The following is a 27,095-nucleotide window of genomic DNA, read 5'->3' on the forward strand; positions in this document are numbered from 1 at the left end:
TGAAGGTCAAACCTTGTCTGGCCCACAAATTAATTATATGCAGTTAATATTTGGTGGATTGGAAGGCCTTGTGGGAGAAATGTGTTGTGCCCCATTCTGTCCTATCTTAAAACCTTTTTTCTGTTTGAGACTCAGGATCATTAAGACAGAACAAGAGGATTTCTTTATAGCCTATGTTATTTGGTGGGCCCTCTACTCATTCTCATGCTTGGGTAGCAAGCTGCTAGGTGCTATGGTACTGCAAATAATGAAAATTAAGTACAATAGACTTAATTATTAATTATACTTAATTACTTATACAAGGCTCTTTGACCTTATCAAAATAATACATGATAATTTTTCACAAATTCAGATTAACTCATTGAGTTTCCATGAAACTGATTTTAAATCAAGATTTTTTTGATGGAAAACTGTTGACCAGTTCTACGTAAGAACTCCACCCCAAAATTTACTGCTATCCCTGGGAAGATTATAGAGCTGCTTAGTGGGACTGATGTATCCTGGGCTGTATCATGATTTCCAGTATTCCCCACAGATTAGAGGAAGTGGTGGAAAACTCATTATAAGCAGGACTCCTTATACTTCATGGCACAATGGTGTCCGATTCTGTGGTGGTAACCCCTAAATTCCACAACAATGTTGGTTTAGCCGGTCATCATGAAATCTCCTTTGTTCCCAGCCCCCAAAACACAAAGCGAGGCTCAAGCTGATATAAACGTTGATTTTTCTACCATTATTGTTTTCAAGGATGGGTTTTTCATCATGCTCTCTATCTGCTACAGATCCTCATCTCAGCTCCCATGATGTTGTCTTGGAGACCCAGCTCAAAACCGCTTTCTCCCAACATGCCAGGGAAGCGGGGAGCTTGGAGCCTTATATCATTTATCTCCCCAGCTCTCAGGCTATGTCTACTTTGTGCACCTTACAGCGGCACAGCTGTGCTGCTACAGCAGTGCCACAGTAAGGTACACAGTGTAGCCATTCTTTGTTGGCAGGAGAGCTCTCTCCAGCCCACAAAATAAAACCACCCCCAGTGAGGGGCGGTAGCTTTGTCTCCTGCTGACAAAGCTATGTCCACACTTATGATTTTTGCTTGTAACACTTTTGTCAGTTGGGGTGTGTTTTTTACATCCCCAACCGGCAAAAGTTTTACTGACAAAAGTGCAGTGTAGACATAGCCTTAGCTGCTGCACTGTTCTCCAGAAAAACTAGTTTGCCAGACTACACTCACTTCTGCTTCCTCTGGCTGGGAGTTGGATTCCACTTCTCACTCCCCTGCTGCCTGGCTCCAAGGAACAATGCAAGGAGCATATGCTGTAATCTAATTAACTCCTCCAATTAACTCAGGGTGACAGAGAAAACAAAACATTGGCTTCAGCAAGATGGTAAATACTGTGGCAGGGATGCTGAATTCCATAGCATCTTGGGAAAATTTGAAGTTATCCAGCCACTGAATTGTAGAGTCTATCAGGCTGTAACTGAGATAAATGGGGCAGGTCACTCCTCTCAGAGCTATTGGTTCTTGCTCTGATCAGATGTAGGCAAATAGACACTGCATTGATTTGTGCTTGGTTCATGTACTTGAAGTTTTTTTCTGTAACCATAAGGGCTGCTAACATACTGTTTTTAAATGAAAGCTGAAAGTCTGGAGCACATTTCTGCAACAAATCTCCCAGCCATGGAATCACAGAATACACAGCGGGCCCTGCCTATAAATTAATTGCCCCAAATCTGTCAAAGGGAGAGGAGCTTGAGACCAAGCTGCAGTAGCAGCCCCTTTGTCTCATTACCAAGCTTGTGGAAGCCCTGCATAGAAAGAGCTCCAGAAGTTTAGGTGATTGCAGATCCAGAAGAGTAGCTCTTATCTGCAGGAGTTAATGCAATATTATTCCTGTGGGTTTCTAATCAGCACAGTCAATACCCTTTGCGGGGGGTATAGCATAAGCCAGACATGGAGGGAGAGTCAAAGGTAGGATGGCAGCAGGGACTAGTGGAGAGGGGATTTCTACAGAGGTTCATACAGCTGTAAAATTTTCTTATGAAAATAATGAGTCAGTGGTGCTGGAGAGCCTCATCCCCCACCCCAACTCCCATGCCATTGGACTGCAACTCCCCCCTTAAACCTGCATGATCTGCAGAAACGCCACAAGAAGATATATGCAGAGTTTTCTAGGACATCCCTATAGTCCCCTTGGGTTTTCCAAAATGAAGGTGTACCCAGGCCCTTTTCATCAGGAGCCATTTGTGTGATGTTAATGAGGCATTTGACCGACTGGGGTAACAACAATATCCTAAGGCTTTTTTCTTCCTGGATCGTGAAGGGGATTGTGCTGGTTCAGGTTGGAGGGCCCTGTATTCACACGGTATTGTAATAATCTTTGTACAAAATATGCCTTGTAAGGTATCATTTGAAAACTAAATTACTGGTCAATAATATGGTGATTTGCATGTAGCAACATCATGTGTAAAGTTAAGAAATCCCCCCTGTATGATGTTAAAGGCACATGTTCAAACTCATGTACCCCGATTAGGTAGAACTGGTCAAGCAGGTCTGTCTTAAAAAAAGGATGTGTGTTTACCTCAATTTGCATATAAGCTGTATACAGAGGCCTCAGACAGTGAGAAGGGAAAGAAAGAAGACAAAATCTGCATTTCAGCAAACACGGGGAAAAGAAACAGCTTGGCACCTCTTCCTCACCAGACTCCATGTCTCCTTGCTCTCAGCCAGAAAGAACTTTATCTAGGGGTCACTCTCAGGAACATGCATTTCAAAGGGTGACTGAACTATAAAAGTGGGGCAAAAACACCCCATGTTATTCCTCCTTGTCCATCTCTCTTTTTTCACCGTAGAAGACAAAAGAAACAGACCACTAGAGCTTCTGAGCAGTTTCTGGCCTGAAACTTGGTCTGCAAGGCCACCAAAATCCTGTGGTAAGAATTTCACCTTGAACCAACTCTAGTTTAAGTTTAGAAAGTGTTTTATCTTTATTTTTCATTTCTGACTTTAGTGCCTTGTTATGTGTTCTCATTTAAAATCTATCTCTTTGTATAAACTTGTTTCACTCTTTAATCAAAACTAATCTAGTGTTGTAAACTGTTTGGGAACTCTGTTTATGGTGGTAAGTTGTTGTATATTGTTCCCCTACAGTGACAATGAACCTGAAGTATCTGAACTATCCAGGAGAGGGTTGCACAGTACAGAATACACATTTCGGGGGGGGGGGGGGGGGGGAAGGGGAGATTCAGGACTGGGAGTGTACTGGGGTCACTGCAAGTAATGACCCAGGCCAGTTGAAGCTGGAGTGTGGCTGGTGTTTGCTGACAGGCTGCTGGGATCAAAGTTGCTGAACCTGCACTGTGACCATAGACAGACACTCTGGGTGTGACCTGTGTGCTGACAGGCTGTTTGTGAGTGACCCAGGTGAGAACTACAGTAGCAAGGCATTGTGAGTCATCTGAGGTTGCAGGGCAGGGGTGACGCAGCCCCCCTCACTCGTCTGTATTGTACCCTGGAATGTCATAGGGCTTAATGCTGATGAGCCCACTGATGCTTACACACAAATATAAAAAATTATTTGAGAGAACACAGGGTCATTCTCAGGAATAGCCCCTGATTCCAGTAAGTCCACATCCCCTTTATACACTTGTTGAGGTGGAGTAGTTGCAACCTCAGCTGGGAAGGCCTGGCTAGTGCCTTCTTGTCAATGGAACTTGTCAAAAAGATTTATGCTGGCTTCATCAGGAACAGTGCCGGATTAAGGCATAAATTAACTAAGCTACAGCTTAGGGCCTCACACTATGAGGGGCCTCTAAAAAAGAGGAAAATGACTCCCATTTCAAATTTTATCAAAATCAGTTGATAAATAAAGGAAATACGGGGAAAAGAAGATTGTTTCTAAATATAGACATTTTCATTCAAATATGACAAAAATATACACATCTGGCTACACAAATACCCTTACTCTACCCTTGCCCTTCACTAATCGTTCATTATTGACAGGCGGAAGGCCAGGGCTGAGAAAAAAATGATAATTGCACTTGTAAAATTAGTATTTCTACGAGTAAGTCTGTTATCAGTCTCCTAAGGCAGCATTTTGTTGGCCAGCTGCTACTGGTAAAATTCTGACAGTGCCTTCATAACTTATTTAAATAAATAAATAAATAAACAATCTCACTGCCGATAAAATTGGGGAAAATGTGAGGTCAGAGACGGCAGTGCTATGATGCAATCCTGCAAAGCTTATACTCCTATGTTAGTGTGTTCTTTCTTCTTTTGATCTGTACATACGTACAATTCTGTATTTTAGTGCACACGCCACTTTCTGCTTCATGCACTATCCATGCTTCACATGATTGAGTTTGTAGGTGATCGTCTTATGGACTTGGGTCAAGTGGACGTTGAGAAAGATAAATTTGTGTTGGCTTCCCTCCGTCAGTTTTGGGAACCTTCACAGTAAATATGAGAGAGTGCTGATGAAAGGATAACTAGAGAGTTTTGAGAGAAGTGAAAGAAGATATACATATATATCAAATTATTCTGAGTACTTGGTGAGTAAGTTATTTCAGACTATGTGCATATATGATTTATAGACTATGAAAGCCTATAATATTCATTATATTTGCTTGAATATAGGTTAGTTATTCTCACTTTCTCAATGCCTGTCTAGAGATTACCAGTGTTTTTTCTGGTAAATTCTTTCTCTTTTGTGCATATAGCTTGTTGTCACTCTGTGTATCCAAGGTGTTTACTCAAGATTAATTAGCGGTCCTGGGGGAGACAGAGGATAAAGAAGCAAACATGAAAAGAGATGTCTGCCTAGAAAAAAGACTGCGTTCTTCTTCGAGTGATTACTCATATGTATTCCACAGTAGGTGTGCGTGCTCACCACGTACACCGGTGTCGAAAGTTTTTCCGTTAGCAGTACCCGTAGTGGGGGAGCCCCACTGCGACCCCTGGAGTGGCGCCTCTATATCACGCTATAAAGGGGGCTGCGCGCTCCCCCCACCCTCAGTTCCTTCTTGCTGCTAGTGAAGGTAATCGGAACTTGTGCTCCAGCTTTGCTGCAGCATTTTCCTTAGTAGTAGTACGATCTTCGACCGTTACTAGTTTCTCCAGTTAGTAGCCTGGCTCGGGGCATGCCCCAAGCCCCAGGCTTCAAGTGGTGCGACTCCTGTTGCAGTTCCATGCCCAGAAGCGATCCACACTCTCCACACTCCGAGTGTCTTCGCTGTTTGGGCGAGGCTCACATAAGGGAGCGCTGTAAAATCTGTAAGTCCTTCAAGCCCCGGACTAAGCGCGAACGTGAGATCTGACTCCGGGCCCTGCTTATGGAGTCGGCATTGGCCCTGATGCCGGTACATCGACCCAACCCGCACCGGGCACCACGTCCTCAGTGCGGAGCGAAGCCCCATCCACTAGTCGGCACTGCCCCCTGCCAAGAAGCAAGGCAAGACCCAGCGGCGCCGAGACAAGGACAGGGGTGAGGCTGGACCCAAATTGGGCAGCCCACGATCTCCCTGGGGACCCAGACCTCCGACTCGAGTGGAGCGGAGTAGTCTGGCCCCGTCCACGTGTGCCTCTGAATCCCGTCGAAGCGGAGGCAGCTCAGGCAGCACGCGATATCCTTGTCCTACCGGTACCGGGTGTGCCACCCAAGTCGGGCCCCTGGTCCCGAGGAAAGCCACCAAAGCTGGGCGCCCACCAGCCCTCCCCGGCCAGGTCAGCGGTTGAGGTCCCTGCTCGATCCGCGAGACCTTCCCGGAGCCCGCACCAGATCTCCACTCTGTTGTCGGGGTTTTCTGAGAGTGAGTCACTGGAATCTTCCTCAGCCTGCAGGGGACGCAGGCGCCGGGACAGAAAGCGTCAACGCTCTTCCTCCAGCCGGAGTGATAGCAGGTCACGACACCATCAGCACCGCCACTCATACCACGGCGCGCACCAGGCTTGGAGTACATCCCAATCGTCACCGGCACCGAGGCGTCGTAGCCACGGTCACCGCAGGGAGTCCGGAGATAGCACCTCTGACGTATATGTCTCTTCGTCGTCGAGGTCAAAATCCAGGGGCCGGAGCCAACATGGATGGCACCAGTCCAGCCGCTCCTGCAGCACCGTGCGCTCCTCGGTTACTTCGGCCTCAGCTCCTGTCAAGGCTGCTTCCCCACTCTGAACTTTAGGGTACAAATGTGGGGGCCTGCATGAAACTTCTAAGCTTAACTACCAGCTTAGATCTGGTCCGCTGCCACCACTCCCAAAGTGCTAATTCCCTTCCCTGGGTAGCCTTGAGAGACTCTTCACCAATTTCGTGGTGAATAGAGATCCAAATCCCTTGAATCTTAAAACAAGGAGAAATTAACCATCCCCCCTCCTTTCTCCCACCAACTCCTGGTGGATCAAGATCCAACCCCCTTGGATCTAAAAACAAGGAAAAATCAATCAGGTTCTTAAAAAGAAGGCTTTTAATTAAAGAAAACGGTAAACATCATCTCTGTAAAATCAGGATGGAAACTAACTTTACAGGGTAATCAAACTTAAAGTGCCCAGAGGACTCCCCTCTAGCCTTAGGTTCAAAGTTACAGCAAACAGAGATAAACACTCTAGCAAAAAGGTACATTTACAAGTTGAGAAAACAAAGATAAAAACTAACACGCCTTGCCTGGCTGTTTACTTACAAGTTGGAAATATGAGAGACTTGTTCAGAAAGATTTGGAGAACCTGGATTGATGTCTGGTCCCTCTCAGTCCCAAGAGCGAACAACCCCCCAAAACAAAGAGCACAAACAAAAGCCTTCCCCCCACCAAGATTTGAAAGTATCTTGTCCCCTTATTGGTCCTTTGGGTCAGGTGACAGCCAGGTTACCTGAGCTTCTTAACCCTTTACAGGTAAAAGGATTTTGGAGTCTCTGGCCAGGAGGGATTTTATAGTACTGTACACAGGAGTGCTGTTACCCTTCCCTTTATAGTTATGACAGCTCCCAGCTGTCCTTCCCCGGGCCGCGTCGTCCCTCAGGAACATGTAAACCTGGTAGGGCCTCAGACGGCTCAATGGCAAGGGGCACCATGGCAAGGACAGTGGTGCCAGTGGGCACCGTGGCCCCAGGCGCCCACACTGGTGAGGCCCCGCTCTGTGGCTGGGGCACCCCAAGCGCCTTTGGCATCCCCGCCTCAGCACTGAGAACAGTCCTCGGGTACCGAACCACCGGCACCGCACCCGGACGTGGAGTGCGACCCACCGGTACCACCCGATGCCCTAGAGGTGGTAGCTGTCATCTCATCAGCACCGGACGAGTCCATAGAAGCGCTGCCTCCTCCCTCTCAGGAGGACTTTAAGGCTCATCAAGAGCTTCTCCGACGCGTAACCACCAACCTCCAGATCCAGGCTGAGGAGATGGAGGAGCCGTCGGACAATTTGTTTAAAGTCCTGTCCTCCTCGGCACCGGGCCGTGTGGCCCTACCCCTGCACCAAGGGGTTGCCAACATTTCTATCGGACTCTGGCAAACCCCGGCCTCTCTGCCACTGTTTGTTTGGGTTTTTTTAATAAAAACTTTCTGCTACTAATTTTAGTACCAATATTAGGTAATTCAGCATAACCTTCTATAAAAGCAAAAATCAATTTATTGAAAAATACAACCCACATACAATTTTTGATGGTTTCCTTATTACCTGGGTGTAATTCATATCAATATAACTAATAGTCGAACTTTAAGACTGTGGGTTATCCACATCCGGTATCCTCTATTGCCATCTTATCTCCCCTAAGAGTGTCTTTGTGTATTGAGACACGGAATTTCACAAATAGATGCCCTAACAGAGAAGAAAAATTTTCTGAGAACTCTTCTAGTAAATTTTATTATTTACTGTATTTTTTTATATTGTATTGTTTATTTCTACTTTACTTACATACACAATTAGTTCAAAGAATTTGTCTAAAATTTATTTGTCATGATGTCATCGTTACAGAGAGGGCTGCTGAAAATGAAGATTATTATTCTATTTTTACAATTTCGCCTTTGTATATATGCAAATATAAAACTTTAGTGTTTATAGTCATTTCTTTATGATATGGGGCCTCTTACACTTGACATAACTTAGGGCCTCAGAATGTCATAATCCGGCGGTGATCAGGAACAAACAAGTTGCAGCTATTGGTTGTGAAGAGATAAGCGACTTTTTTTGTCAGGGCAGCCTGAACATCTTGTGCCTAGATACTCTGGTGACCGGCACTTTTCAGGTTTAGTAAGTTTGAAGACTAGCCTGAATTTTCATGTCAATAAAAGCTTTACGTATGAGTCTGAGAGAACAGGAAAAAAAGGCTGAGATTGTGTGCTTTGTCTCCAGGAGGCCAAAGGTGGCCTAAAGCCATCTTTGTACTCTCCCATTCTAAGCCAGGCAGGGGCCAAAATAGTTCTTGCTGTCACAGGTAGCCCAAGGAGCTGCTCTAAATTTTAGCAGGATTTACAGGGTTGTACTCCACACAACCCAGAGCTGCCCCACACTCTGCAGATCACTATTATGTCCTCATCCATCCAGCCTCAGAAATGGCCCCATTCATGCTTGCTAGGCTGGTGCTTGCAGCCTACAATGCCTGTGCTGGAGGAGTTCTCCCATGGCTGGCTAATGAGTTTTTACAGCTCTTGTACATTGCTGCAGTAGGGTATGGAAGGCCATAATAGGAGAATCCCTCCCAATGTCAGGGGAGGGGAACAAACCTAACGGAAAGATTAATCTTAAGAAATGGGAGAATTTCGTACCTCATCTCATAGACTTTAAGGTCAGAAGGGACCATTATGATCATCTAGTCTGACCTCCCGCATGATGCAGGCCACAAAAGCCATCCCAACCCCTTTCCCTCGACTCTGCTGTTGAAGTCCCCAAATCCTGTGGTTTAAAGACTTCAAGTAGCAGAGAATCCTCCAGCTAGCGACCCCTGCCCCATGCTGCGGAGGAAGGCGAAAAACCTCCAGGGCGTCTGCCAATCTACCCTGGAGGAAAATTCCTTCCCGACCCCAAATATGGCGATCAGTAGAACCCCGAGCATGTAGGCAAGATTCTCCAGCCAGACCCTCATTGGCCATTGATACTATTTACCAGCGATGGCACGCTGTTTATTTGACTAAAATCATGTTATCCCATTAAACCATTCCCTCCATAAACTTATCTAGCTTAATCTTAAAGCCAGACAGGTCCTTCGCCCTCACCGTTTCCCTCAGAAGGCTGTTCCAATATTTCACCCCTCTGACGGTTAGAAACCTTTGTCTAATTTCAAGCCTAAACTTCCCCACGGCCAGTTTATATCCATTCGTTCTCGTGTCCACATTAGTACTGAGCTGAAATAATTCCTCTTCCTCCCTGGTATTTATTCCTCTGATATATTTAAAGAGAGCAATCATATCCCCCCTCAGCCTTCTTTTGGTTAGGCTAAACAAACCAAGCTCCTCGAGTCTCCTTTCATATGACAGGTTTTCCATTCCTCTGATCATCCTAGTGGCCCTTCTCTGTACCCGTTCCAGTTTGAGTTCATCTTTTTTAAACATGGGAGACCAGAACTGCACACAGTACTCCAAATGAGGTCTCACCAGTGCCTTGTACAACGGAAGCAGCACCTCCTTATCCCTATTAGATATACCTCGCCTAATGCATCCCAAGACCGCATTGGCTTTTTTCACTGCCACGTCACATTGTCGACTCATAGTCATCCTGCGGTCTACCAGGACTCCAAGGTCTTTCTCCTCCTCTGTTATTTCCAACCGATGCGTCCCCAGCTTGTAACTAAAATTCTTGTTAGTCATCCCTAAATGCATCTTACACTTTTCACTATTAAATTTCATCCTATTTCTGTTACTCCAATTTACAAGGTCATTCAAGTCTCCCTGCAGAATATCCCGATCCTCCTCCGAATTGGCAATACCTCCCAACTTTGTGTCATCCGCAAACTTTATCAGCCTACTCCTACAATTGGTTCCGAGGTCAGTAATAAATAGATTAAATAAAATGGGACCCAAAACCGAACCTTGAGGAACTCCACTGGTGACCTCCCTCCAACCTGACAGTTCACCTTTCAGTACGACCCGCTGCAGTCTCCCCATTAACCAGTTCCTTATCCACCTCTGGATTTTCATATCGATCCCCATCTTTTCCAATTTAACCAATAATTGCTCGTGCGGTACCGTATCAAATGCTTTACTAAAATCGAGGTATATTAGGTCCACCGCATTTCCCTTATCTAATAAGTCTGTTACTTTCTCAAAGAAGGAGATCAGATTGGTTTGGCACGATCTGCCTTTGGTAAAACCATGTTGTAATTTGTCGCAAGTATTCTGAGCTGCAGAGGCAGGTTTGTCAGAACTGCTGGAGATGGAAGACCCTGGCAGAACAAGTGTCTCTTATAAGTCCTAATCACATGAAACAGTGGGACATGAGACTCTGGTAATGTGTGTCAGAATTATGGATCATAACTTGGATTATCTCTAAAGATAAATAAAATCCTTGTTTTGAAGATTTTTTTGGTATTTCATGCAAAATCTTGGTTATTAGAGCAGAAGGCAAAAGCCTATTTGCCAAGGTTCTTAGTCTAGGAAAATGATAGTGGCTCTCTTCCAATATCCAGTTATCCATGACAGTCACTGACAAGGTTGCTGATTCCCTGTAAGGGAACATAATTGGCCTGAAGGGCATTGTTTACTTTTTGAAATGCAGATTGTGTTTTGATGTGGTAGTCACAGAGCCTATCTGAGGTAAGAGAGGGCATCTGTGATTATGCTGCGTGAACCAGGGATACTGATTAGATTTTCGCCTCCAAAATCTAATCCAGATCTCCAGGCCTTCTGCAGAAACCCAAAGAGAATACTTGAAAACCCAAGTTATTTCTGTATCATCGTTTGTGTGTGACTACACTAAAGTATTCTCTGCTTAAGAACCTCAGTTCCATCAATTAATTCTAGTAACCCTACATTTCAGGCTAGGGGCAGTGGCTTTTGACTCTCTCTCATCCCAATTCTGAAATGTTTGCCGTGGCTAAAATGGAAGATGGGGGAGGGCTGAGGGAATGAAATGCTAGAGGATTCAGCAAAATCGGCTTAGGGCTGAGTGGTTAGTGGTACTGTAGAGAATCAATGTTTCCCTGTTTTCTGCTCTAGATCAGTTGAGCTAATGTAAGCCTCTGACACACAGAATGCCCTGAGGGAATGTGCGATAGAAGGAAGTTGCTGATTAAGCTGGCTCATAGCCCGAGGGAACAGTGCCCTACCTACCGAGTAAACTGACATTTCTGAGTGGGGGTTGTATCAGAAATTTGAACAATGACCCTTTAAAAGAATAATCTTGTAGTAAGCTGTAAAAATAAATAATTCTGTTAGCTCTAAAATAATTTAAAATACTGAAACAAATATTTTAGGAGGTAAAACAACTCTCAGAAATTAGGTGTCTGTTGGCTAGCCTGGGTGGTTGATCCTGCTCTCATTGAGGTCTCAATGAATGGGAGAACTCCAGCTGACACCAGAATTCCCTCTCATCCCTGCACACATTTGTTGCTTTGTTCAGTGCTGGCACATATATTACTCTCCCTGAGCATTTATACAGCACTTGTTCATAGATCTCAAAACACTTTATAAGGGTTGGAGAACATAATTTTTCCATTGTATAGATGGGGAAAATGAAGCACACAGAGGTTAAATGACTTGTCCCAATTTGCACACTATGTAGAAGCACAGGCCCTGACTTTCCAAAGAGCTGGGGGGTGCTCAACCCCCCAGCTCTGCCCCAGGCCCTGCCCCCACTCCATCCCTTCCCCCTAGGCCCCACCCTCACCCCGCCTCTTCCCTCCCTGCTCCACCCCTTCCCCCAAGGCCCAACCCGCCTTGCCTCTTCCTGCCTCTGCTCCACCCCCACCCCTCAAACAGCTGTTCGCAGTGGGCAGGAGGTGTGGGGAAGGAAGGGGAGGCACTGATCCATGGGTCCCGCAGGCAGGTGAGAGATGGTGGGGGGAGCTGATAGGTAGGCTGCTGGTGGGTGCTCAGCACCCACCATTTTTTTCCTATGGGTGCTCAGCCTCGGAGTCAGCGCCTATGTGTGGAAGAACAAAGAATAGATCCAGAACCCCTGACTCTGCTATTCTAATCACAGGACCATGCTGCCCCCCAGCTAAGAGGAAAAAGTCAATATTGCATAGGTTCACTTATTTTTTCATGCTCCCAGGACCCCATTGTGCTAGGTGTTGTACAAAGACAGAACAAAAAGACAGTCCCTGCCCCAAAGAACTTTCAATTTAAGTGTAAGACAAGAGCCAACAGATAGTGGAGCACAAGGAAATGATGAGAATATTGGTCACTATGATATGCAGTGGTATCTGTATACCAGCAGCCTAACCTTTGTCAAGTTTTTTTGTAGGTGTCATGGAAAAGAGGAGTTTTGACCAGGGATTTGAAGGCTAATGAGGTAGTTTTGTGGATGTTTAGGGAGAAGGCCCCTGTGACACTGAGCCAGCGAAGGTTAAGCAACTAGCAGGCTGACAGAACTAAAAGCAACCTTTTAAGGACATAGTAGAAAAAATATTGAAATGGTAAACAGGGCCATTCCTTGAAGATAGTTAGAAAATCCATGTTAAATAGACTAGAGTTCTTGAAATTTAAGTCTGTATTGTTAGACAATCAGAAGTAGATACTGATTGTATTTGTCTGTGTTTACCTATATCTTGTTAGAAGTTTAGAGATATAAAGGGGATATTAACATTTAGATGAAACTTGTAGTGTAATAAAATAATTGTGTTTATTTCTCTTTGAAGTTTGTAGTAAACTATCTATGAACCGTTTGAATGGTTAATTGCCTTACGGTTTATCAGTGTAACTAGTTATCAGTGTATGCCTATGAAATAGAGATTTACTTCAAAACAACAATGTACATTACCTATTCTTCATCCAAGGAATGCCTGCTGTGCTCATTTGCTGATAAGAGGCTAATCAGCTGAGCTTTGGCTATACAGACGCTCCCCGACTTACGCAAGCGTTCCATACCGGAACGCCTTGTGTAAGTCGAATTTTGCATAAGTCGGGGACGTATACCCAACAATTATGCAAAAAAAAAAAAAAAAAAAAAAAAAAAAAGCTTACGGAACTTTTTCTGTAAGTACAGGTTTGCATAAGTCAGGTTTGCATAACCCGGGGAGCATCTGTAAAGGGACTTCGGGGACTGATCCTTACTATCTCAGATCTCCTTAAACTTTGTCATGGGAAGTTCAAGTTGCAGGATTGAGGTCTCCAGGTCTACTCTGAATTAGCCCTGCAATTTCTCATGGAAGAATTTGAACAAACTCTGCACCTGGACTGCTTATTGGACTATAACCTATTGAACTGATTCGGGAAGGACTGTTAAAAATCAGCAATTTCACCATCTCTGCTAATAAAACTGATCTAAGAACTTTACTCATATCTGTATGAATAATCTTTAACCATAGTAAATCTTTTCTTTTTTTATGAAATTTTAGATTAAATTCATAAGAATTGACTGTAAGTATGTTTTTGGGTAAGATCTGAAATATTCATTGACCTGGTGGGTAATGCATCTGGTCTCTTGGGATTAGTAGAACTTCATATATGGTGAATACGGTTTTAAATAACCCTCACTATATAGACTTGGCTGTCTGGGTAGGAGCCAAAGGCTGGATTGTTAAAGGGAACTGTATTTTGGCTTCTCGGTAATCAGCGAGGTAGTACAGAAGCTGTTTTGTTACTGGCTTGGTGAATTTAATTATAAGAATAAACGACCAGATTTGGGGATCGTCTGCCCTACTCTTTGTAGTTTGCCCTGACTGAGCATTCTCAGTATAGCCCTTCCAACGACCACGGTCACAGCCTCCCATGCACATAGGGTCGCATGGGAGAAAGCACAAAGGTGTTTGTTTTAAAATTCAGCAAGTGGGCAGTGGAGGCTGGCATCATGAGGTGATCAAAGGCTAGCATTGACTGCTCCACTGCCAATGAGATGATAAGTAGGGTGATAAATGAAATTGAAGTGAAGTAGGACCCACCTTCTGGAGTGATTCACAAGCTAGAATACCAACCTCAGGGCAGACTGTTAAGAAACAGGGTACAAACCCTAAACTGGTTGTGCGTTCTGTAATTAGAGTTCACCAACCAAGTAACAAGTGGTGTAAAGGTAGATAATAGTGAAGGGCAGTGTCCTGATGTAGGCTCTCATAGCTGTGAGTAACTCCAGATATAATTTTGGAAGCTGTTTGAAGGGGTGGAGTGAACAGGGTACTTAGATGGGCCGGGAAGATGCAAGGAATGTGTGGAAGGAGTTTGGAGAGAGCATGGCAAGCAGTTCTGTATCGGCTGCAGGAGATGGGGTGCCCGCATATATTCTGCCTACAGACTTCAACATCTCCATTTGCTTTTCCATCACTTTTATCATCCGCTCCTGACCCATTAAAATTCACTCTTGGCTCTCCTTCCTGTCCTGCCTGTCTGTTCTATGATGTTCATTTACAGTCTCTCTCCATGCCCTGTGATCTTGTTTTTCAGCATCTGAGGATTGGAGCATCTCTCGAAACAGCTCCTGGTCAGTCACTTCCTTAATCTGGCGGAGGTGCTCTGCCTATGTGTATGGGGTTCCCCTGAAGGCCACATCTGCAGAAGCACAAGAAACAATAAACAGAAGCATGATGGTTAGTGCACTCACAGCATTGAATCATAGTAAAATACACCTCTTTTAACATACAAATCAATTTCTCATTGTCCCTTGACAAGCACACAGCTTGGCAAACATCCTAAATATATCAGAGGGGTAGCCGTGTTAGTCTGAATCTGTAAAAAGCAACAGAGGGTCCTGTGGCACCTTTGAGACTAACAGAAGTACTGGGAGCATAAGCTTTCGTGGGTAAGAACCTCACTTCTTCAGATGCAAAGACTTGCATCTGAAGAAGTGAGGTTCTTACCCACGAAAGCTTATGCTCCCAGTACTTCTGTTAGTCTCAAAGGTGCCACAGGACCCTCTGTTGCTTTTTATCCTAAATATAGTGAGTTTGGCCCGGAGGTGGGTGCTCATGATGGGACAGAGGGTGTAGTTGTTTTTTTGAGGTGATCACTGCAAGTGACCAGGGACAAAATTGTAAATGCTGCCAACATTTTCCACAGGCGGGGGTCATTGAAGCCAATATCTCTTTCTTGAGGGTATGCAAAGATGCAAGGGTCCCTATGCTGCTCACCTATGTGCCGCTTTGGTCCTTGCCAAGTGGTTGCCAATTGGTGTGGGAAAGTTTCCTACCACGGGGGGAAGGAACAAAGCAGCTCTGCCAAGGAAATTTGGGTAGAGAATTGATGAGTACCTCCAGGAAAGTTTCCTAGAGATCTCTTTGGAGGATTCCTGTGAAATCTCGGTATGCATCAACACACCGTTCTGCCCCACTCTGTAGCTGCACAGGGGAATGTGAAGCATACTCAGACACAGCTAGTCATGTACATTTCTACCCCTTCAACCACTTCTAGCATATAACAAAGCAAAGGACAGTTCTACCTCATATAACCGAGCAGCATTAACTCAAAAACATCACTTACCAGAGCTCCCCTCTCCTGCATCATGTGTGCCAGAGCTGGAGTGCTGGGACTGACTCGAACCTTCCTGGATTGAGAAGAGATCCTGGCTCTCCACAGTACCAGACAACCCTGTCACCTGTCCCATCTTGTCCTACAACTTGATTTCCTCATCCAACACTTTGTCCTCGGAGTTGAGTCCGCTGTCTCTAGTCCCTCCAAAGTATCCATGGGGCTGTTGGCAGTGGAGGTGGGACCGCTGTTGAGGATGGCATCCAGCTCCTTGTAGAAGCAGCAGGTCTTTGGCGCAGCACCAGAGCAATGGTTTGACTCTCTTGCCTTCTGGTATGCCTGCCTCAGCTCCTTTATCTTTATACAGTACTGATGCATGTCCTGTTGGTAGCCCTTCTCCAACGGGCTACAAGAAATCTGACCATAGGTATCAAAGTTCCTATGGCTGGAGCGGAGCTGGGACTGCACAGCCTCTTCTCCCCACAGTGCCAGCAGATCCAATAACTCCGGTGTGCTCCAAGTGAGAGAGCGCGTTTGCTGCATGGAGCTGCTATGGTCAGCTGGGAAGATGCAATGTGAGCTCTCCATGCTGAGCAAGTGGAATTTCAAAAATTTCCAGCCATTTAAAGGGGGAGGGGCGGATGCCTGTGTAGCTGGATGAAGGGCAACAGAGTTCGAACTGCTGACCAGAGTGGTAAGGATGGGCATTGTGGGATATCTCCTGGAGGCCATTTAAAGTGACATAACCAAGCACAGTGTCTCCACTTACACTTTGTCAATCTAACTTTGCCGCAAAAAGCTCTATGTTCCTCGTCGAGGTGGCTTTATTTTGTTGGCGGAAATAGTATTGTAGTGTGTACACCTCCAGAATTTTGTCACCAAAACTGACTTTTATTGACAAAACTCTGTAGTGTAGACAAGGCCTCAGACACGAGTTCAGCACATAACACAAATGGGTGTCCTAATCCAAAATGGAAGTTACAATATAAAATGGATCTCACTATTTGGCTCAGACGTATTCCATGCTGTCACACCTTCATCTGTAAGTCTCCCCCAACCCTGGCTCCTTCCACCATAAAAAGGGGCAACCAGGAAAGGAGGGAGAGATTTTGCAACTAAAAGTGCCACAGGTTGTCCCTCTGGTAGAACTCCTGTAGTTTGCCACAGAGGAGTCATGGTCTGACAGACCACCTGTTGGAATTATTATTGTTTGTGCGGGTATTACCATGGCACTCATTTAACCATAAATTCCCTTATTAAATCCAAAGGCTGAATGATATTTATACAATTGCTCTAAACATCCCTAAAAAGCCTAAATAACAAGCAAAATCACTACATCCAAACAGTAAAATGCTTATAAGCATCTGATCAAGCCACTTAGAAACAGGCTAAACTCAGGGGTATTTATACCCATGTTAGTTGACTCTAACTTGGTCAGGCAGGTATTAGCAATGAACCCTTTAAGAATTTACCTTTTTATTATGTGTTAACAAACAAGGGCCGAGGGATGTGCTGGCCGCCGGTTCCCACAGCCCCCATTGGCCTGGAAGGGTGAACCGTGGCCAGTGGGAGCTGCGATCGGTCAAACCTGAGGATGCTGCAGGTAAAGAAACCGTCCCAGCCCGCTAGCGGATTTCCCTGATGGGCCACGTGCCAAAGGTTGCCGATCCCTGGCATAGAGCCATGGTCGACCTACAGAGGTTGGCACAGTGCGATAGCAGACACTGAAAGCCTGACAGTGACTGCTTCTGTAATATGGTAACTGCTTCGGAATTCACAAGTTGTCAGACTTCAGAAGTTGTCAGTTATTTGACTGAAGATGAAGAAGCTAAACAAATCAAATATCAAAAGATATTACAAAATTTTACTTTATTTTTTCTACTTGCGTTCCTACCAGTTATTTCCGCTCTGCAAAAGCTGTATGAACCTCATTTGCTTCAGTAATTTGTTTCCGCCCCCCTCCCCCACCATATAACACATTCTGCCCATCCTAAATCAATGAGATATTTGTTCTGTTGATGAAGATCCTGTAGTGAAGCTGGAGTATTGGGTAATACTTCAGAGTGATCTACATCGGAGCTGCAGGATTCTCCACCCTGGGGTGCTTATTCAGTCCCATTAGATGGGTTGCCTAGAGACTAATGCAGGGGTCTTGAAGTCAGGACTATCATCCACATTACATGGTCAAAGATAAATCAAACCCCTACGTGCTAGGTGCATACTGGTGGCTGGGGAGTCTAAAAACTTGGTTCCTTGGATGGTAAGTACCTGTTTCCATGATTGTTTCCTGGTTTCCTGGTCCCATGCAGCACTGAAAAGCCACAAGGCTGAGGCTGGGGCTAGGAGCTGCCCAACACTTAGAGGAAGGGTGGGACAAAAACTCATTAAAGAAGGAAGGCAGCCTCCAGCGGCCCTTTACATGCGTATGTCCCTACTGTTATATCCGTCGTCACGCAAGGGGCCTTGCTCACATTTGGGGCAGCGAGAAGGAGAGCACAGGAAATCAGACCAATGATACCTGTAGGCTGGGAAGCGCTCTCCTGGTGATTCCCAGCCTGGTTAAATAAAACCCATGGAAGGGACCTGGCCAACTATTGGGCGGGGGGAGGAGAGGAGCGGAAGTTGTAGCCGCAGCAGGATGAACCTCATTTGCGGGAGCTAGGACAGGAGGCTTCCCCATTTGAGGCAGTCCCCAGCTGGAGACAGGAACGAAGCAGCACCTGCCAGGATGAACGGTTTGCTCCCCGCCCCCAGGAGGGAGGAGACCTTCCCGCCCCCTCCACTATCACGTGGGAAAACAAATGCTGCGGCCGCTGCCCTGCCCTGCCCTGCCCTGTGGCCCGGCGAGGCGGAGGGTGGGCGGGCCGCGTGCAGCACCATGAAGATGCATTTCAGCATCCCCGTCTCGGAGCAGCTGCTGGAGAAGTTCGGGGGCCGCTACGTGGTGGAGTATCTCGGCTGCCCGGCCCCGGCGCTAGGGCTGGGGGGCCGCGCCGCCGCGGGATCCCGGGCAGCGCTGTTATGGCTCGGGGCGGACTGGAGTGGGACGGGGAGCTGTGTGGGGAGGCAGGGGAATGGGGGGAGGGAGGGCTGTGGAGGAGAATGATGGGGGTGCTGTGTAGGTAGGGGAGCCGGGAGGTGTCTGTGCAGGCAGGGGAGCTGTGTGGGGAGGCAGGGGAATGGGGGGAGGGAGGGAGGGCTGTGGAGGAGGAAGGGGGTGCTGTATAGGTAGGGGAGCCGGGAGGTGTCTGTGCAGGCAGGGGAGCTGTGTGGGGAGGCAGGGGAATGGGGGGAGGGAGGGAGGGCTGTGGAGGAGGAAGGGGGTGCTGTATAGGTAGGGGAGCCGGGAGGTGTCTGTGCAGGCAGGGGAGCTGATGCCTCTTGGGTGTATTTTCAGCTGTACTCGGTGTACCTGGAAGGCTTCCTCTTCTGCAAGGTGCGCTACAGCCAGCTACACCACTGGAACGATCAGGTGAGAGACTCCAGCCCAACCCCCTTCTCCCTCTCCCTTGCCAGGTTCAGCTAGGGGAACTTCCATCAAATGGCCAACAAATGCCCCATTGAAATGAGGAGAGACAAGGTGGGCGAGGGCGTATCTTTTACTGGACCAATTTCTGTTGCTGAAAGAGATGAGCTTTTGAGATGCACAGAGCTCTTCTTCACCTCATTGAAATGAATGCAGGCTGAGGTCCTGTAATGTTGCCTGTGGATGGTAATGAGCTTTTCTTATGTAGTACTTGAAGTGGGAGGGAGATGCATAAAGGTCTGGGTGCTGTGGAGTGAATGTGTTATTACACACATTTTTAAGGTGCCCAGCACCATAGGGAGTGGCAAACTCTGAAGCAAATCAGAGAAATATTGAGAGGAGGGGTGTCAGGAAATACAATATTCTGGAAATTTATATTAGTGTCAAAGAAGAGCTATTTTTTAATTTTGGGTAATGGAGATGGAATTTTTTGGCTGTCCCCCATTTCCTTTGCATTTAAACAGGTAATATGAAGTATGAATTGGAGGTGATTACAAATCTAATGCTTCTTTGGTAAACTCTTCACCCTTTATAAGCAGTTTGATTTCATTTTTTCCTCCTACTTTTCCAATTATTTTCATGGCAGTTCTTTGGCTTTTATTGTGCATACCCCAGGCATGCTGGTCTGAGCTATATGCAAAAGATGAGCTATCTTCCCCCCCACACACACACCAATATTTCTTTGCAAAATATTTTCCATTTTTCCCATAATACTCCTCCGTGAAGGTTTAAGGTGTTTCCTTATTGAGACCTGGCAACATCTGAAAGCTATGAAAGGGGAATTGAGTAATGGTCATGTACCCAGTATTCAGGGGAACAGGTTTCACACAGTTATTTTTAGTATCATTGACTGCAAGAAGTTTGCTCTGCTTTTAAGACATCTAAAACTATTGCAGCATTTCTCTCCGAGTCATAAATAACACTAGAGCCTCTTTTAGGCTCTGTCTATGCTAGAGTTCAAATCATAGGGGTTTTTTTTCAAACTGTTCTTGCTTGGAAGGTGCTAACATTGTTTTGAGTTCAAGTATATAGGCTCCAACTATGTATGTTGGGGCCAAGGTCCTGCTATTAACACACCTATGGACTGTGTGAGTCAGAGTCGTGGGAAATATGATCTCGTGAATAGGGCATTGGACTGGGATTGAGGAGACCTGGGTTCAGTTTCTAACTTGACTACAGACACTCTGTGATCTTGACACGTCAATTAATCTACCCTCTTCCTCAGTTACTTATCTGTAACATGGGAATAATTACTTCCCTGCCTTAAGGGGTTGATGTGAAGATAAAATTTCCATTAATGATAGTGGGAGCTTTATAAATACCTAGAGCGGTTTATCACATAATTTTCAGATAACAGTAAGTGTTATGGATAATTACATAACAAGCTCTTTTGTATTGTGTACAACCTGTTGATCTTCATTAGTGTATTCTTCTGGATCACCCATTCTCTGATCTAGTAACAAATATGAAATAGTAAAGGGGTACTACAGGAGGGTGTAATAGATTTATGTTTATATATTGCCTGAGCAGTGAAAGACACATCAAATAGCTGGATTATTTCCATCAGACTTACATTTTCACATCCATAAGTGTCCAGATCACTTATGTTTAATAGCGTCCTAAGGAAGCCACTCTGCTTAACAATTCTAACAGCAGACTGGAAATAGCAGTAGAAAATGTACTGCAGAAGTCAGTCCAATACCTGGTGATAGGTGGACTGGATAATCTATTCCAGAAGTTCTCAAACTGTAGTCTGTGGAAACCTCCAAGTTAACATCATGTTGGTTCCCTCCTCCACTCCAGCTGCTTTATTGCACGAAGACAGCTGCAAATACATAGAAAAGGGCCACTAGGGAAGTATTGTAAGTAGGGCTGTCAAGCGATTAAAAAAATTAATCGTGATTAATCGCGCTGTTAAATAATAGTAGAATACCATTTATATAAATATTTTTGGATATTTTCCACATTTTCAAATATATTGATTTCAATTACAACACAAAATACAAAGTGTACAGTGTTCACTTTATATTTTTATTATAAATATTTGTACTGTAAAAATAAAAGAAATAGTATTTTTCAGTTCACTTAATACAAGTACTGTAATGCAATCTTTTTATCATGAAAGTTGAACTTACAAATGTAGAGTTATGTATAAAAAATAACTGCATGCAAATAAAACAGCGTAGGCTTTAAAATTTTACAAGTCCACTCAGTCCTACTTCTTGTTCAGCCAATCGCTCAGACAAACAAGTTTGTTTACATTTGCAGGAGATAATGTTGCCCGCTTATTGTTTATAATATCACCTGAAAGTGATAACAGGGGTTCGCATGGCACTGTTGTAGCTGGCATTGCAAGATATTTACGTGCCAGATGCTCTAAAGATTCATATGTCCCTTCATGCTTAAACACCATTCCAGAGGAGATGCTTTCATGCTGATGATGGTTTCTGCTCAATAATAATCCAAAGCAGTGCAGACCAACGCATGTTCATTTTCATCATCTGAGTCAGATGGTTGATTTTCTTTTTTGGTGGTTTGGGTTCTGTAGTTTCCGCATCAGAGTGTTGCTCTTCTAAGACTTCTGAAAGCATGCTCCACGCCCCATTCCTCTCAGATTTTGGAAGGCACTTCAGAGTCTTAAACCTTGGGTCGAGTGCTGTAGCTATCTTTAGAAATCTCACATTGCTACCATCTTTGCATTTTGTCAAATCTGCAGTGAAAGTGTTCTTAAAATGAACAACATGCTGGGTCATCATCCAAGACTGCTATAACATGAAATATATGGCAGAATGTGGGTAAAACACAGAGCAGGAAGTATACAATTCTCTCCCAAGGAGTTCAGTCACAAATTTAATTAACGCATTATTTTTTTAACAAGCGTCTTCAGCCACCATTCCAGAGGACGTGCTTCCTCTGCTGAAGCATGTCCTCTGGAATGGTGGCCCAAGCATGAAGGGGCATATGAATGTTTAGCATATCTGGTACGTAAATACCTTGCAATGCCAGCTACAAAAGTGCCATGCAAATGTCTGTTCTCACTTTCAGGTGATATTGTAAATAAGAAGCGGGCAGCATTATCTCCCGTAAATGTAAAAAAACTTGTTTCTCTTAGCGACTGGCTGCACAAGAAGTAGGACTGAGTGGACTTGTAGGCTCTAAAGTTTTATGTTTTTGTTTTTGAATGCAGTTATGTAACAAAAAAAAATCTACCTTTGTAAGTTGCGTTTTCACAGTAAAGAGATTGCACTATGGTACTTGTATGAGGTGAATTGAAAAATGCTATTTTATCATTTTTACAGTGCAAATATTTGTAATAAAAATAATATAAAGTTAGCACTGTACACTTTGTATTCTGTATTGTAATTGAAACCAATATATTTGAAAATGTATAAAAACATCCAAAATATTTAATAAATTTCAATTGATATTCTATTGTTTAACAGTGGTTAAAACTGCAATTAATTACGATTAATTTTTTAAATTGCAGTTAATTTTTTTTAGTTAATCGCGTGAGTTAACTGCGATTTAATTGACAGCCCTAATTGTAAGCAATCATTTCAGTTGAGACAGGGATGTTACGCAATTTATGAAGGATCGGGGAGGTGGTCTTCATGATTGTAAATGGTATGTGGTGTCCGAGACAAACTCTGTGTTTAAAGTGGTCCATTTTGATACTACGATTCATGCTGTGAAAAAGTTCGAGAGCCCCTGGTCTGTTAGGTCTCTTCTATCTCTAAGTATTATGGCCCTTATCTTGCAAGCCATTCTACATTGGCAGACCTCTGCTTCCGCACAGAGTATCCATTGCCTCCAGTGACCCACTGCCAAGAACAGTGATCTGTTATTACTTTTTCACTCTCCCCACTTAATGTGTAAATTTCTTGATGCTGTAGAATGGAACATCACAGCATGGGGTCACACTGACAGGGCAATCATCATAAAAGCCAGTGTCCTTGATTGAAAATGTAACTAATTTGAAAGCATTTTTGTAGATAATAGAACAACTTGACATTGAAGTTTTGTATTTATCACTGGAATTGTATCTGGTTTTGGATGTCAAGAATGGCATTTATTCAGAAAGTGTCCCTTGGAGGAATTCCACTTCTGTGTCTTATGTGAAACTGAATTTTTTAAATGTACAGTATAAATCATTGTTACTTTTATTGGATGGATGTTTATGAAACTCAGAACTTAAAACACAATTTTTTCATTTTTCCTTTATTTTTATTTAAGATGTAACCCAATACATGTCTTCTCTTTAGCTAGTCCAACTAAGTCTTCCTTTAGTGTCCTACTGGAGTAGTAATTTCTGAGAACAAAAAGGCAGAATTTTGTTCTGGATATAGTTTCCACAAAACTTTAAAATCTTTTATTTCACCTCTTTGCAGATTTCTTTTCTATCTTATATGGATTTCATGAGTCCATGTTTCAATCATGTCAGCATTTTGAATAGATCTTCTCTGCATGTCCAAAATTTTCAAGCTTGGATGCCCTCAATTGAAGCTCTAAATCTATATTTAGGCACCTGTATAAGTGGCCTTTTTTTTTTTTTTTTTTTTTTTTTTTCAAGAGTTAGTGAGCATTTATAACTCAGACTTCAGTAGGAATTGAGGGTACTTATATTTCTGAAAAGCAGACAACATAGATCTTGATTCTGCAATGTGTTTGTCAAGCACTTGAAGTCAGTGGGGCTTTGTGTGGGTGCAGGAATGTGCATGTGTTGATTTAATTGCACAATTGGGGACTTATTTAAGTACTTTTCTCCAGGCTTCTCAAGCTTAGAAAATTTAGGCCCTAAGCTTTAAAATGTCAGCCTTTGTTTCTAGGGGATATGCTAATAAGCTATATAGCCAGAAAAACAGTTTGTTTTTCAGACTTGCAAGTATTTATCCCAGTGGTTCTCAACCTACAGCCCAATCAGCACACAGCTGTGGCCCATATGACATCCTTAGTCCCATACAGGTAATATATCTATTGTGTGGATGTGGCCCACAATGATAAATAGGTTGAGAACCACTAGCTTATCCAGTGCCCAAATTGAGGATTTGATGAGTTCTAGCTCACTTCCCCCCACTTGAAGAGGCTTTTCTGATATGAACACTTGTCAAATAGCTTTTCTGTCTGTAAAATGAGTTTTGATGCCTCCATGGCAAGTTTGGATTCATTCTTGGTTTTACTCTTTATTCCCTGAGTGCCACATTGAAACAAAGCAGGCCTGGGGAGACTGGATGACTCCAAAGATTGATTGTGGGCGATAGAAACTTTTATATCTAGGTCACCAGTTCAAATCCAGCTCTAGTGGTAATGCTCAAAAGTTATTGTCTGACTGGTTATCTCAGTCCTAGTCCTAGTCCCAGAGGACACCTGTCCCATGACAAAAAACATAACCACAATTAGTACTTTTGTTGGCCATCTTGGCAGAGAGGCCAAGGACCAAATGAGCCTGAAGAATGAATTATGTCTTATCATCCCTGGAACAGAGTTTGGAGCCATATTAACATCATAGTCCTCAGTCCTACAACCTTTTCCACACTATGCTATATCTGTTCAGATATTAAACAGAAAACTTAATTTCTAGGGCTGGCACTCGTTGCCTTTCAGCCTCAGAAAACGCACATGCGTACACAGATTCAAGGAGAGTGGGATGTGGCTTTATCCATAGTCTCAGTGGTGTTACTTAAGTAGACAAATGAACAGTTACACTGTAAGAGATAAACAGTATCACTAAAACAACTACTTTTTTTTTTTTTTTGGGTCTTATTTACTGTCAAAGTTGCCTCTAGTTTTGTAAGCAGGAGCACATGGCGCTATCCTCTGCCATCATCACTGGGTTAACTGCATCTCTCACCCTTCTGGGTCTCTTTGAGGGCACTCCTTCTCAAGTCTTGGGCTTCTAGCAGTTTCTGTCTCAGGTTGTAATCATGCAATTCTCCCACTCTCAAGCTAGTACCTAGCAGCAGTCCCTTGTGATCAGCTGTGATTATCTCATTAGGTCTGACATAAGCTCAGACCTGCAGTTCTATGACAGTGGTGTCCAAAAAGCAAACAGTCTGATTAGAGCAAAGTGTTATTTATTTAGAACAAAAAAATTTCTGAGAAAACCAATCTTGAACAATAAAACCTGTCTATACACAGGCCTGCCTTTCCCTAAGGTTTACCATTCTCAGGATCTGTGAATGTGCAACTCCTTCAGACTCTGTCTGTAAAGTCTCTCACTGTGTCAGCCTGTCTCCCAACAGCTTCTGAAAATTCAGAAGCCTGAGAAGGGCTTTTTAATTGTTTAGTGCAGGATAGATAAAAAATTGATTTTAAAAAATGATTTTTAAAGTCAAATTAATTTAAAAATACCTGTTTAAAATTGACAATCATATTTAGGCCTCAACTTATTATACTGTATTAAAATAATTCAAATTAAATAAAAGAAAATTCAAGCAGTATATGTTTGCTACCAAAGTTTTAAAGAGTCAAACCACTGAACTGGTGGAAGTCACTGGCTAATCACCTGGAAGCAGAGTTGGCTGAAGTGCTAACCTAGCTTTTAGAGAGACAAGGTGCATGAGGTAATATCTTCTATTGGATCAACAACTGTTGGTGAGAGAGAGACAAACTTTCAAGCTACACAGAGCTTTGTGTAGCTCGAAAGCTTGTCTCTCTCACCAACAGAATTTAGTCCAAAAAAAAGATATTACCTCACCCACCTTCTCTCTCCATTATCCTGGAACTAACACAGCTATAACAACACTACATAAACCAGCTTTTGATAGCAGGTGCAGAGAACCTGTTTTCTTTATTTCAGTTTATTCAATTAGTTCAGTTCAATGACTAGTTCATTTAAAGTTGAGAAACCAGTTGGAAGTTAAAAAGGCAGGAAAATTTGTTTTCACTTTCAATCTGTGACTAAAAACTATGGGTGAGAGGATTAGATCTACTATTTCCAAAATCTTGGAGGACATGGTCACCAGAAATAATCAGTTCTATATGCTAACTATAGAGAATATTTCCTTTGTTTCCTTTGTTTCATAAAGCAGTTACTTTTAAATGTAAATCATATTTTGATAAACTTTTTCTTATGATGATGTACTCAGTGCATTTAAGGTAGCTTTTATTTAATTAACAAAAACAATTTTAAAATGCAGCTTGACATGTATCACATAAAAAAAATTAATCATCTAGTAAGCAAGAAGTGCCTCACTTGTCACTTTCTAACAATAAAAATATAAAAAATAAGAATCTGAAAAATCTATGTTAAGCCATATAATTGCTTAAGTGTGTGTGTAATATATAGTGAATCTCCCAGTTAGCAAAAAGTAGCAATTCAAAACATGGTAGAAAGCCTGGATGTAAATAATTGATTTGTGCTTGCTGATTTAAATCATGACTAAAATTGGTGATTTAAATTTAAATTTAAATCTGTCCATACTGTTCATTTTTTCTTTAGATTTCTTTGTTCCCAGCATTGGTAGAATAGCTGTCACTTTGGCCTAGTGCTGGGAAGTATGCCATTGTCCTGTAACTGCTTCCACAATGGTTGCTGGGAGGTTGTTACTGTGTTTCATCCCTGCTTGTTCTTTTCCCTACCCTATTAAGTTAGAACAGTACATTCATACGGGAAAGCCTTCTAATCCAACGTACAATAACATCACCTCACTGACCCGGTCCTACAGTATTCATAAAATTAATATACTACTTATTGCATAATGTCTCCACATCCGCCACAATAAATATTCATGCTTCTGGTCATAATTCAACCACTGAACGGCATGAGTCCAGAGGAGTGCGCAGGAATTTAAATTTTACTGTTTCAGGGTGCAGGATGCAGAACTCCTCTGGCGGGGGGAGGGCGAGCAAACTCCTCCAGCCCTGGTGAGGGGTGCAGAACTCCTGCTCTCCCTGCCTCAGCCCAGGAGCAGGAGAACTCCTTCAGCCCCAGGGCTGCGGTGAGGAAAGCACTTTTCCCGCCACAGCCCCAGGGAGAGGAGCTCTCGCTCTCCTCGCAGCAGCCCAGGAGCAGGAGGAGTTCTGCATCCCCTGCTGA

At 43.7% G+C, this 27,095-nt stretch overlaps 1 protein-coding gene across 6 annotated transcripts in view; it reads left to right on the top strand.

The window, feature by feature from the left end:
* The first annotated feature begins 18,222 nt into the window (after positions 1-18,222).
* SNX31 (sorting nexin 31) overlaps positions 18,223-27,095 on the top strand; it is a 65,877-nt gene continuing 57,004 nt past the window's right edge. For 3 of the 6 annotated variants that reach the window (XM_054019590.1, XM_054019592.1, XM_054019594.1), the window contains exons 1-2: positions 18,287-18,478; positions 18,932-19,006. In XM_054019590.1, coding sequence (XP_053875565.1) covers positions 18,413-18,478; positions 18,932-19,006 — 141 coding nt within the window. In that variant the 5' untranslated portion in view covers positions 18,287-18,412. The other 3 variants (XM_054019596.1, XM_054019593.1, XM_054019595.1) reach the window with 3 other exon arrangements.

This window comes from Malaclemys terrapin, chromosome 2 (assembly GCF_027887155.1).
Source record: "Malaclemys terrapin pileata isolate rMalTer1 chromosome 2, rMalTer1.hap1, whole genome shotgun sequence".
Taxonomy (NCBI): Eukaryota; Metazoa; Chordata; order Testudines; family Emydidae; genus Malaclemys; species Malaclemys terrapin.